Source organism: Antedon bifida, chromosome 2 (genome assembly GCF_963402885.1).
Source record: "Antedon bifida chromosome 2, ecAntBifi1.1, whole genome shotgun sequence".
NCBI lineage: Eukaryota > Metazoa > Echinodermata > Crinoidea > Comatulida > Antedonidae > Antedon > Antedon bifida.
In genome coordinates, this window is record NC_136227.1 from 35,698,087 (window position 1) to 35,711,910 (window position 13,824).

Below are 13,824 nucleotides of genomic sequence, written 5' to 3' on the forward strand. Positions count from 1 at the left end.
CAAAAACATAACAACTATTCTAACCTTTGAACTTTACTGTTCTACGGAGGCTCCAACCTGCCACTCATAGAAACTAAAATGATTAATATTACATTTTGAGCATTACATTATATTTCTGATTTTAGGACAGTTACATGAAATGAAAAATATAAAATCAGACATAAAATATTCCAAATATGACTATGAATACATTAATACTATCATTTTAATATCAAAATGGTTGGATTGTTTACGGAGCTCTTTTCATAGTTTTTGTCAAGCGGGGATGATCCGGATCGAACACGGGAACGGAAGCTGAAAGGCCGCCGCGAAAGATTGTGTGATGTGGTGAAAATAAGAGTAATTTTGTAGGTAATTATATGATTAATTGAAATAAATATGTTATTAAATTACTTGTATGTTCTTATTTGAATACCAGGTTAGCTTTAGCGTTAGAAAATGACAGGATTCACCCATTTCAATCATGAATATTGTGCTTCACCGGTAAGCCTATCGAGCTAGGCCCTAGGCCTCGCGATTCGCCCGGTGCTGCTTAACTTTTTCTAGCACACACAGACGGCAGGTGGGTGTTGCCTGCCCTCTGTGGTTTAAATGGGCGGTGGCTTTTATGACTTTAAACCAACAGTTGACCTCTTTCGGCAACATAATAATTACTGTATAGTAAATACTCTAGGCCTACTCTAGCTGGCCTAGTTTAGTGCACTTGTAATTGTATGTACTACTGTAAATAATAATTTGGTGAGGACAGGCAATGGTCACGAAATGCATTTATGATTTTGCTCTTCCATCATCCAATCTAGCCTAGCCCTAGGCCTACTTACTGTACATGGATGGTGGTAGATGGATGAAGTATTGTATTAACCATGTGATTATGAGGCATCAGTTTATTAATATATTATTAATATATATTTTTTTCCTTTATATTTTTAATATAATGTAGACACTAATTTGTACTCTATATTATTTTTTCCGAAATAAAAGATGAAATGAATGAAAATAAATTAATTCTGTCTGAATTTATCTCAACCCAACAATGATGGAATGCTTTATACTACTAGCTAGGCCTAGACAATGTTGATAAATTATTTTTATTGAGAATATTGTATTTTATTTATGTTTTATACACGTAATCTACAGGTAATGATCTGTTAAAAACACCTAAATAAAGGAATATGATTGGTGGATTGTTTGTGTACAACCATAAGGGGGAGGTTTTAATCTCCCGCGTGTTCAGAGATGACATCGGGTATGTTTACCAATATTTTTTTGAAAACTTTCTGACATTTTCTTTACTCCTTTTAAGGAAGTTATTCATACAGTAGCTCTAGTTCTAGTCAATTATCACAATTACTATGATGTTAACCCAATAAGAAATATTTGATACATGGAGAGCATTAATGAAAATCCCTGACAAAGATAATCATTGTTGTTCACTTGTGTACGCAGCACAATGCATTTTCTAAAATTTTTTCTTGGGTTAGTAGTTGAGTTTTTGATTAAGGTGCTGGGCTACCAAGGGTCCAAGGTTCAAATCCCATCAGACGAGATATTTGAAAACTTGTTTAAAACTGTATTGTCTTGTGAAAAGGAATGTCACTTGCTCTTTCTCTGAGTAGAATAGTAAATGAATTTACAATTTGCCTAAAAATATCTGTCTTTCGTGCCTGGCGTACCTGATAAACCATCAATAATCCTTTCTCCTCGAAGAGCCAGATATACTATAACTCAAAATTTTCATTGGACACCCCTTTCCACAAATGGTATTAATCTTCCAATTGTATTTGTTTCATTTTAGCCGGAATGCTGTTGATGCTTTCCGTGTCAGCGTAATCCATGCACGACAACAAGTACGCTCACCGGTAACCAACATCGCAAGGACAAGCTTCTTTCACATCAAGCGTGGTAACATCTGGTTGGCTGCGGTTACTAAGCAAAATGTGAATGCGTCAATGGTGTTTGAGTTTCTTCTCAAGATGGTAGAAGTTATGCAATCATACTTTGGAAAAATTACTGAAGAAAACATCAAAAATAATTTTGTGCTTATTTATGAACTGTTAGATGGTGAGTAAATTTATTATCAGACATAATTTATAAACCAACCCAAACATTTATTAATTTATAAACCAACCCAAACATGCTGAGGAAGTTCGATTAAAAAATACTTGCAAGTATTTAAGCTGATGACCACAATATTTGTGGCCAGCAGTTTTTATCCCTCCCAAAACTTTATTTAACTTTATACCAGAAACAATTCTTGAGTAACTAACCTAATAGCTGTGATAATTATTGTATCATTTCTATTCATACAATTTACTATTAAAAGACTACAAAAGGTACCAAATGTTTTGTAGTGTAAACAATCTAATTTTCCACAGCACCGTGTGCAATGATCCATTCATTTAGAATGTTGCTATAAAACAACTCACTATGCATTCATTCTTAATTCTATAGAAATTCTGGATTATGGCTACCCCCAAAACACAGACACTGGTATACTAAAGACATTCATCACCCAGACTGGTATTAAGTCTAACACTAAGGAAGAACAACAACAGATCACCAGTCAGGTGACCGGTCAGATTGGTTGGAGACGAGAAGGAATTAAGTACAGACGTAATGAACTGTTCTTAGACGTACTTGAGAATGTCAACCTCCTCATGTCGCCGCAAGGTAACCTTTTTAAATTCGTTTATGAACACAAGTGGAAACCATGACATGTGCTACCAATAAATGTTATTGAAGTGAAACGTCATCAACAAACCGGCCAATACAATAATCAAACATTTCTTCTTCCTTAACGTCTGTCTACACTATCAAAATTTATGTGACAAAAAAAATGTGATGTGCCCATATATGGACATGATGATGTCATATCACTATAGTACCATTTTTGGGCATACCACTACCGTATTTGGGCACATCACAGACACACTTTTTTTGTCCAGTTTGATAGTGTAGACAGAGCTTTATAAGTTTAGGTAGCAGTTTTCAATTTTGAAAGCATCAGTAAAGTTCTTACCAGGATCACTATTTTGTATTGATGTTTATTTCTGATTTCAACCTCTTTTTAGGCCAAGTGTTGAGTTGCCATGTTGCTGGTAGAGTTGTTATGAAGAGTTATTTGAGTGGAATGCCTGAGTGTAAATTTGGTATGAACGACAAGATTACCCTGGACAAACAAGGCAAGGATACAGAGAAAAGGTATGCTGGCTTACATACATTACTTTGTGCTACCTACAGTACAACAGCTGACAGGGAGAAAATGGCAAAATCAGCACTGTGGTCATGTTACAAGATTTGTCAAACAATATAGATTATCTGATCAAACTCCTAGAAAGTAGCAAGCTTTTTGCTATTTTCCCCTGACTGCTGAGTAGTAAATGTTTAATGTTGCATCCCCACCATAACATTCATGTTAACATTAATATTTATTCACACTTGTCACCATGAAAAGAAAAAAACTCTGTCTACACTACCAAACTTTATGTGATGATGTGCCCATATATTGACACGATGATGTCATATCACTACTACCATATTTGGGCACACCACACTTTTTGACTTTTAACATTTAGCATATTTTCAAGAATTAATTATATACTAAATTCATGCGTAAATTGCCAATAGGGAGCTCATTCACTGTCCTTCTCAATGGTGGAACACAAGATGCTCTTAAACATTCCTGGCATCTGACAGGATTTGTACCCAGAACCCTAGGATTGGTAGCCTAGCATCTTAACTACCTTGCTGCAACTCCACTGTAGTTGAATCATACTCATCTAACATACATAGATTGCTGCATGTAAAACAATGTGAATGAAATGTATATTTAATTTACCCGAGGACTTGATATGTTATGTGAAAACTAAGTTTGTATAACTAACGTATAATGTGAACCAGTGTTAAGTTCTGTCTACACTATCAAATGTACCAATATATGGTAGTGATATGCCAAAAATATGGTAGTGATATGACATCATCATGTCCATATATGAGCATAACACATTTAGTTTGATAGTGTAGACAGAGGTTTAGGAGTGTTGACTGTGTTCCATGCTTGAAAATGATTTTGGTGTAACCCCGATTGCATCATACATTGCCTGGTTTTGTTACTTCATAAACCCAGTGCATGTATTAATTATCACCATCGTTTTTCTTTTCTTTGTCTCCTGATGTTTACCTGTTATAGAAGAACGTAAGTTTGTTGTGTTGATGCATTTTACTTTTCCTGTTTAACTGCTTTTGTGCTTATTCTTGTTTTTAATTTTCCTTATTCTTTGAGGTACATTTTAAACTTTGGAAGGGGAATGTTTATAATTGACTATAAAAATGGAAACAATGTTTTCTTTACTTTGGCTTAATTTTTTTTAAAGTAGCACTGGGTATTTGAGTTGGTTGAGGAACAAATTATAGTGTATATGTATGTTTATTTAAATCTTTTTGTATACATGCAAACTGTAAGATTTGTGTCTGCTGTTGTGTCGGTTTAATTAAACAGATACCAAGTATTGATTAATCTTTTGTGGTTTTTTGCGAAAATTAGAAGAAATACATTTTCCATCAATTTATCAAAATTTGTCTGAACTTTTTCACATTTTTATTTCTCTGACTTAATTGGTTGTTTAAAAACATAATTCATGGATTGACCAAATTAGTTCAGAGAAATAATCATTATTGCGCAATCACTTTTTATAAGACTTGACGTGCAAGCACTGTATTTGAGAATGTATTAGTTACACTATGGTTGTGGGTCTTCTTTAAAGCTTGGTTCTCACATAACGTAACACAATGTAAGTGGTTTGACCAATCACAAGCAATGGATTATTCGAACAGTGGCTTGTCATTGGACAACTCGCTTCGCATTGTGTCTCTAGTGGGAACCATGCTTAAACACATTCACCAATTAGAGGTTTGCAGCAGCTAATTTTGTATGCAGTAAACAGATTTGAGTTTTGCCATTTTTAAATTATTATATCATTCGCTGTGCACACAAGATTATTAGTAGTATTTAATTATCAAAGTGGGAAGATAGATTTTCAAATGAGGCTGACATACAAGTACAGAACAACATACTCAATTTCACCATAATAGTAAATAGTAGCTCTTATAATCAATCAAATCAACGTTAAATGTAATTTTTATTTCTTTCAAATCAGGTAAGGTAAACACTAATTATGATAATGTACACTTAATATGATTACTGTACATTATATTATAATGTTGTATAGTCTATTTGTTAAATGTTTAAACTGAAGCATTAAACTAGGCTTATAGTAGTTACTGTATGAGTGATTACTGTGACATTACTACTGTTTCCTTAGCTCAATTGCTATAGATGACTAGCATTAACCTAAGTTTACCAATAAATAATTATGTTGGTTACTGTTTCCTTACAGTGGTCCAGCCAAGAGCTCTATTGCTATAGATGACTGTACCTTCCATCAGTGCGTCAAACTAAGCAAGTTTGAATCAGAGCGTAGCATCAGCTTCATCCCTCCTGATGGTGAATTTGAACTCATGAAGTAAGTAATACATTCATTCTACAAAGATATAGCTACAAAACAGTGCGGTATAACAAAATATTAAGTCTGTGTTAAGCTCTGTCTACACTATCAAACTTTATGTGACAAAAAAATATGATCACTACCATATTTAGGCACATCACACTTTTTTTGTCAAACTAGTTTGATAGTGTAGACAGAGTTTTATGGCATGATCTAAGTGTTGGTGCTATGATTTAAGTGTTGTTGCCATAAGTTAAGCGTTCTTAAGTGTTCGTGTGCCAGGTATGAGTAACTAAGTGGACAGGTTATACTGTAAAAGATATCAATCTGCTTCATAAAGCATACTCAAAAGGTAGTGTGATTAAATAGCCTCTAACAAAGTTACGTACTTAAACATTAAAAAACAATAAACTTTATATCTACTACCCCACAGGTATCGTACCACAAAGGATATTAGTTTGCCGTTTAGAGTAATTCCATTAGTACGTGAAGTATCTCGTACAAAAATGGAAGTGAAGGTGGTGCTCAAGTCCAATTTCAAACCATCTGTTCTAGGCCAAAAGATAGAGGTGAGCACGTTTTTCCAACATATATATAATATATATTGTATTGTCTTGAAAAAATAGAGAGCTTTCAGTGTAATGACCGACGACCAAACTATGTCATGTTAATTAGGCAGTGGTGGATCCAGGATTTTGAAATAGGAGGCCTAGGGCCTAAAAATATCAAATTTTAGGTGCCATGAAATTAGTGTCCTATCTATTACATTACAATTAGCAAAATGTAGGTGCGGTTCAGGCAATGACCGACGACACATCGATTTACCTGACCTAGTTAGGGCGTTGTTTGTTGCAAAATCGATAGCTCCCTGACATCTGATAGGATGTGCATTACAGCAATATTTTGAGCTATATAACTGTCACACATAAATCACTTACTCAGTTTCCAGTTAAGCACGAGGACCAGAATAAAAACATTTTAACATTATTGTTTTTTACAGGTTCGTATTCCAACGCCATTGAACACCAGTGGAGTACAAGTAGTGTGCATGAAAGGCAAAGCTAAGTACAAGTCAAGTGAGAATGCCATTGTCTGGAAGTAAGTTTGTTTTTCAGAAACAACATTGTTGATCTTTATTTAATAGTTGTATTAAAAGAAATATGCTAATAAAATATTAAATATATATTTTTAAAAATATGCTGTAATTTTTCCAATTTTTTTTTCAGAATCAAACGTATGGGAGGAATGAAAGAATCACAAATTAGCGCCGAGATTGAACTCTTGCCAACAAACGACAAGAAGAAGTGGTCTCGTCCCCCAATATCCATGAACTTTGAGGTCAGTGTACAATGTCAATCTGTCTACACTATCACTGTCTAGTTGCCCAAATATGGTAGTGATATGACATCATGTCCATATATGGACACACCACTTTTTTTTTTCACATAAAGTTTAGACAGAGCTTAATAGAGTTTATAAGTTCAGGTCAATCTTGGATGTTCACCTTTTAATTTTGATTCATGTGAAAAAACCAGAAACAAACAACATTCAAATTTAAACAATTTTGAAAAAATTTGTGATTATAACTATTAATTTTATTTTTTTTTTTTCAGGTTCCATTTGCTGCGTCTGGACTTAAGGTTCGATACTTAAAAGTGTTTGAATCCAAACTGAACTACAGCGACCATGATGTGATCAAGTGGGTGAGATACATCAGTAGGAGTGGATTATATGAGACCAGGTCATAGGTTAAAACGAGACCAGGTCATAGGTTAAAATGATAAAAGGACATTTATTGATCATGATTTAGTACACTATTGCATTTAGGTGTATGCAGAATGTGCATATAATGCTCTATAAATTACACATATGTACCTATTACATGTGTGTGTAATTGCTTTGTGCATGTGTGCATATTTCACACACGTGTGTGCATATTACACACTCGATTGCACACATTTATGCTAATGTGTTCACATTCTTGACTTTCATATCCCGATGCATTCCATTCTGTGCTGAATTAAATTTGGAAAAATTAAAAAAAAATAAGTACAAATTTGCCAAAAAATAAATAACAGTAACAAAATTATGTAGTGAATATGAAATGAAAAAAGGATTTTCGATTATAAAAACAAAAGATTCAACTGAAAATTTATCTTGATTCCAACTTCGATTAATGTGGAACTACTATTTTTTAGGGAAATTATTACAATTCTGTAGGATTAAAGTGCTATAAAGCACATGTAAATCCCATTATACTCTTAGTGGCTTTAGCAGCATTGTATTGGTTAAACATGTGTAAGTCTTACATTACAGAAACATACATTTCTGTCTTTATTAGATAATAACATGGACTTTTGATGTCTATTTGAAATTATCATTGTATTAAATAATACCTAATTATCAATTAAAAAAGGTACTGATATTGAAGATTGAAATTGAAAAAAATGTCTGGGGTTTCTGTTTGTCCAAAGAAACGCTCCACTAAATGCCATGTTGATAATGAGTTTTCAAGTGTGAATACGTCATTGTTATAGGTACTGTACTATAATTTGTGTAGTCTAAAATACATTACACTACCAATGTGATTTCATTTTATCCTTCTCCACCGTTTGATTTAAAGCTCTGTCTACACTATCAAATTGTATGAGACAAAAAATGTGATGTGCCCATTTATATGGACATGGATGACTACTATATTTAGGCACATCATACTTTTTTTGTCAAACTAGTTCGATAGTGCAGACAGAACTTCAGTTTTATTAGTACAGTAATAATCCGAACAAAACTTTAACCATAACTATACGTTATATAGTACCGTATATAAATGTATTATTTACAGAAGATCATATAATACTATAACTCAATTTGTTTGTATATTATTATTTTTAAAAACAAAAACATCTTAAAATTTCTTACTGAATTTGACAGAAATTTGTGTAGAAAAATATCGTAAAATTATTTTATATTCATATGTTGTTCTGTTTGTATACAGTAGTTTTGCACATTAATACTTACTAGTATAATATCTTATATAATACACTGTAGTTTATTAGTGTACCGTATTATTAACCCCTTGTATGTTTTATATGTCATAAAAACAATGTTTATTGTCAGAATTATGGAGACCAATGTATCTTGTGTAACATTACACAAATCATGCATCGTTGTCTCAACAATAATATGGACTAGTATTAAACCGTATTGGTGTCGGTGGATACCCTGAATCTACCGTATTGGTGTCAGTGAATACCCTGAATCTACCGTATTGATGTCGGTGGATACCCTGAATCTACCATATTGATGTCTGTGGATACCCTGAATCTACCATATTGGTGTCTGTGGATACCCTGAATCTACCGTATTGGTGTCTGTGGATACCCTGAATCTACCGTATTGGTGTCTGTGGATACCCTGAATCTACCGTATTGGTGTCGGTGGATACCCTGAATCTACCGTATTGGTATCGATTCATACCTTAAAATAATTAAATTTTATAATCGGCCTTGTGTCCATATTCACGAGTCACACTATTTTAAAAGTCAAATATTTAAGATAACACTGTATTTTTAGTAACTTTTCAAAATTTTTGTTTTGCATGTGATGGTAATCTGAAACAAATATGAATAAAGTAAATATAGAATATACGAAGAATAGATACCTGATCTCATATTTTATTTACAGAGTACAGTATAAATATATTACAGTACAAAACACTTTCTACAAGATTTAATTGACCCTTATTAGAAACATGACATTTTTAAAGCTCTGTCCACACTTTAAAACTTTATACGACGAAAAAATGTGATGTGCCCATCATATATTAACATGATGGTGTCATAATCACTACCATATATTGCCACAAGTCTATTGTTTCTTTATAAGAAATGATTCCAGCTTAAGTATGACACACCATGTATGCCAAAATGTTGTTCTTTTTAGGAATATTAAGCCAAATTGATATACACACAGCTTTATTTATCATGCTTTGATAAATTGTATCTAACAAGCAAAGATATTCATTTTTGTTTACTGGTCCCAATCCTGTAGTGCACTGGTTTTCAATATAAATTTAATATAATATAAACTTGAGCACTTTTTAATGAAAAACCTGGTTTGGACGTGCTTTCAATTGAACTTCAATTCTTATATTTCAATTCTTAAGGTGTACACATTCTTGTATGTTGTTCTTCTATTTTACGTCGCTTTCTGTTATTTGTTTTGGTCGTCTGTATAAAAGTTTGTTGACCTCGCTTATTGGAATGTCAGAAATCTGCGGTATTGAAACGGACGGTTCTGCATCGTGCGATGGCGCTCTAGAATGGATATCTGCAAAAACATTATTAACTTTAGTATATTATGGAATTACTGACCAAGAAATGTAGTAAACAAGTAAAACACTTACGATTCACACATAAAACTATGAGACGAGGTAGCCAAAACGAGTAATAATTTTTGCCTCCTTACTTCTCCTAAGGTATTTTAGCATTTTTTGTAAGGTAACCAATCTTTTCAACACTGTTTTACCCCTACCTTGCATAGTGTTGATAGAGTCAAGCGGTAAAGTGATGGTGAAATTATATGCTGTATAGAAGAAATAGAGAAAAGGAACACAAACTGAACAGTACACAGGTACAGCTAATGCCCAGTATCTACAAAATAAGAAAACAAACAATGTTTGTAAAGTGAGACAATTGCAATGATTGCAATTTTTTTTTTTTTTAAGTATTATTTTAATTTTAATCCTTGTAAAGGGATTTGGTAATGATAAGACTATTTAATGTCAGACTATTTAATGTCTGGCAATTATGACCTATCAATGACCAATGTTAAAAGTAAAAAATACTATGGTGATTTTAAAAACGTGAACTTACTTTTGTGGCCAGTATGTTAGTCCAACATAGTGTAACCAACTCTTGGGAAGATAAGCCCATATTAAGTACAGACCTAGAAGAATAACAACTCATGCGATTAAATTAGATATGAGTAGGCTACTCATCATAGTTGGAAAATATTTACTATTTTTATACTGTGTGTATAACAAAGCTCGATATCCCTGGTTCAGAGAAAAAAATAATTTTCTCAGAAACATTTTGTTCCTGCAAAGTATCACTTTGTTCCCTCTTTACTCAATAAATATCATTTTTCTTCACTCATATAAATTAATCATAAAAATCATTTATTTCCCTCGAAATAGTAATTCCCTTAGTAAATAGTAATCAGTTCAGTGAACAAAATAAGTCAAAAAATTATTTTGAGGCAACAATTAGTATAATCCCTTGAAAATATTAATTGTTCCTCACAGTCCTACTTTCATGCTGTCACTTTACGGCCTCCGTAGTATTAAATAATAAATTTAGTACTGCAGCTGTACTGTACTCTCGCCTTTTGACTTGCCCAAATCTAGTCTAGGCCTAGTAACTTACAAATAGCAAAAGTTGAAGACATGTACATGACAAAACCGTAAATTGCCCGTTCATGTGAAGGGCCTGGGCTGTTCTTGGTACTCATCAATTTTAATTTTCCCACGATATTTTAAAGAATCTACACTGAGATCTAGCTCTACTTCTTCTGTCTTCTTTTCAACTCATATGAGAGGTATATTCAGAGCGTCATTTCGGCGATCGAGCATTCTCTACTTCTACGGAGCGCCATTTAGGCCTTTATTTACTTCCGAAATAGAAATAGTACTACGGTAACTCTCGTTCAGTGGACCAAATTTAGCACCAGTGGAGCACATACAGTGACTGATATAAAATAGAAATAAGTCACTGAATTTTAATATCTTTTCGTATTTTAATACACTGTGCTCAAGTGGACCCAACTTGGAGCCAGTGGAGCACAGTGATATAAAATAGAAAAAAGTCACTGAATTTTATTATCTTTTCGTATTAAGCATATTTGAATACCTACCGGTATGGTACCATACATGTTCGACAATACAGAATAAATAAATATGTTTTAAGCAGATCTTTGAAATTGAAGCATATGAAGTCAAGTTTTTTAAAACCCAACCTAAAATTCGCATCTGGATAGTTGAAATTTAACATTATAATTATCAAATGTGATAATTGCCTCCGCCAAGGAGGTTATGTTTTCACCCCTGTATGTTTGTGTGTGTGTGTTTGTGTGTGTGTCTGTGAACAGCCTGGAGGCCACAGTTTTTATCCGATTCTCACCAAATTTTGGCAACAATGATCTATGCCCCAAAAGCTCGGACGAGTTCGAATTTGAGGGGAAAAGGTCATAGGTCAAGGTCACAACTAACAAAAAACTATTTTACTGCCTAGAGACCACAGTTTTTATCCGATTCTCACCAAACTTAGCCACAATGATCAATGACACATCATATAATTGTGGTTAAATTTTGAAGGGTCAGGGTCAAAGATCAAGGTCCACAAAAAACAAAAAAGAAATAAATAAAAAAAAAAAAAAAAAAAAAAACCTCAGTGGGATTTGAACCAGCGATCTCAACTGTAAGAGGCTGGATACATAACCATTACACCACACTGTCATCCACAACTTTGTAGTGTGCAGTTAGCATATTTACACTTAGAACTAATAAAAAAAAATGTAAAAAAAAAATATTCAGGGGGAATTTTATGTAGGGGAATTTTACAGTAGGCGGAGGTTTGTACTCTCGGAGTACCCTCTAGTTGTAATTGTTTTCTAAATTATAGAAATATTAAAATTAGTAAGTAGGCTTTTGTGTGCTAGCTCTGTTTGTATTTCATAATTTTGTTTTGTTGAATTGCATTGCATGTCTCACACTTGGGAAACAATCACCATTGTATGGCTGGTCCTGAAGACTTATATATTTCGTTTCATTCCGGGGAATAAGCTTTCATTCTTAGCTCTGCCCCAACCATGGTGAGCTTAACTGGAGACTTAATATTTAATTTCATATTTCAATAAATATTTTTTTCAAAATTGTCTTTGCTCAGCCCCAATCACGGTGGGGTAGTGAAGACTCTTATATATCATATTTCAAAATACTATAGGTGTCATTTCTGGGGACCTTGTAGTTGTTTTAAACAGTTTGGTAAGCCGTGCGTTGTTATGCAAATGAGTTTGTGCAGGTGTAATGGGGAAGATGGCATTGTTAGTCATTCGCGGTGAACACGCCACAAAATTAAATTTAAAAGTTAAATTTTGATTTTGCTAATCTTTATTAGAAATTCAAATCATGTAAAGATACAATTTTCCGGGCGGGAACCTAGAAGCTCCCCTCCTTTAGTTTGCAAAAGTAATCTTGAAAAGAACCCCATGCGGAAAAGAAGCTTACCCGTTGAAAAGAAGCCCACCGTACCCAAGAGTACTAAAAAATGAGGAACACTTGGGCTCTTTTTGGGGTTTTATGGTGTCTATTTAATGGAAAAGTGAATGCCAAAAAAAAAAAAACAAAAAAAAAAACCAATATTCATAAAAAAAATATCCGTCGAGGTTCGAACCCCAGCTGATAGCACTCAAAACTGAGCATTACCCGTTGCACCACAAACTTAAACATGACTGAACAGCTGATAATAGTCTATTTATACGTGTATTACGTAATTCATCATTACGTCATAAATATCCTATTAAGCTTGCTAAAACCAAAATGATCAGTTAGCTCAGTCGTCTGAGCGTCGTGTTAACACACGTATGTCGTGGGTTCGATTCCCACGCTGGTCGGTGGAATAGAGTTAAGGCTATGCGAGCCACTGTGTTTGGGGTTCACAGATCATACGTCCCCCTTTCCACCACACATCATGAGGCGACAACATCAATGCATCTGGTGATGTGGTGGAAACGACCCCAAAAGGCTGTGGCAGGGCCTTAGTGCTGAGGCAGGGAGAGCACATTTACCATCTTTTTTTTTGGCTCTCGCCAACTGCTTTGATGGTTTAAATTTAATGTTTAGCGCCCTCAATTTATTTTAATGTTAAAAAAAAGGAATTAATTCTATACGTGTTTAGAAGAGAATTAATTTTATCTCATCGTAGTTTGGTATGCCGTGCGTTTGTTATGCAAATAAGTGTGCACATGTGCTGTGGGAAAGATGGTATATTGTATATTGTTAGTCATTCGCGATCAACACTGTTCAATTTTTATTTTGTTAATCTTTTACATTATAATTCTACCGTTACACATTATAGTGTATTTTTAGATATGCGTTTCATGCAAGATATTGTATTGTAGGCTTACTGATATTATAGAACATTTGCAAAGATGCCGATTTCCAGACCAATTTCGAAGCTTAGACTAATTCCGCCGGGCTAGGCCATAGGCATATACGAAGTCGAGTTTTAAAAGTAAAAAAACCCACGTAAAATGTTGAAGT

General features: G+C 33.8%; 2 protein-coding genes across 3 annotated transcripts; one reads left to right on the forward strand and one right to left on the reverse strand.

The window, feature by feature from the left end:
- The first annotated feature begins 261 nt into the window (after window positions 1–261).
- Window positions 262–7,260, forward strand: LOC144834884 (AP-2 complex subunit mu). Of its 2 annotated transcripts, none has more exons than XM_078689863.1 (10): window positions 262–351; window positions 1,138–1,246; window positions 1,796–2,061; window positions 2,452–2,670; window positions 3,072–3,201; window positions 5,397–5,522; window positions 5,938–6,073; window positions 6,505–6,602; window positions 6,731–6,842; window positions 7,118–7,260. In XM_078689863.1, exons 2-10 carry the CDS (start codon window positions 1,173–1,175, stop codon window positions 7,250–7,252), a joined length of 1,296 nt encoding a protein of 431 aa, XP_078545989.1. In that variant the 5' UTR covers window positions 262–351; window positions 1,138–1,172; the 3' UTR covers window positions 7,253–7,260. The 2 variants fall into 2 exon arrangements, with proteins under 2 accessions (XP_078545989.1, XP_078545990.1); XM_078689864.1 differs by having other exon boundaries at window positions 262–347.
- A 1,898-nt stretch (window positions 7,261–9,158) lies between these two features.
- LOC144834890 (phosphatidylinositol N-acetylglucosaminyltransferase subunit P-like) lies at window positions 9,159–11,106 on the reverse strand. The gene is made up of 4 exons (XM_078689870.1): window positions 10,931–11,106; window positions 10,379–10,451; window positions 10,038–10,156; window positions 9,159–9,833 (listed from the first exon to the last, which is right to left on the reverse strand). Exons 1-4 carry the CDS (start codon window positions 11,013–11,015, stop codon window positions 9,697–9,699), a joined length of 414 nt encoding a protein of 137 aa, XP_078545996.1. The 5' UTR covers window positions 11,016–11,106; the 3' UTR covers window positions 9,159–9,696.
- Window positions 11,107–13,824: the final 2,718 nt, after the last annotated feature.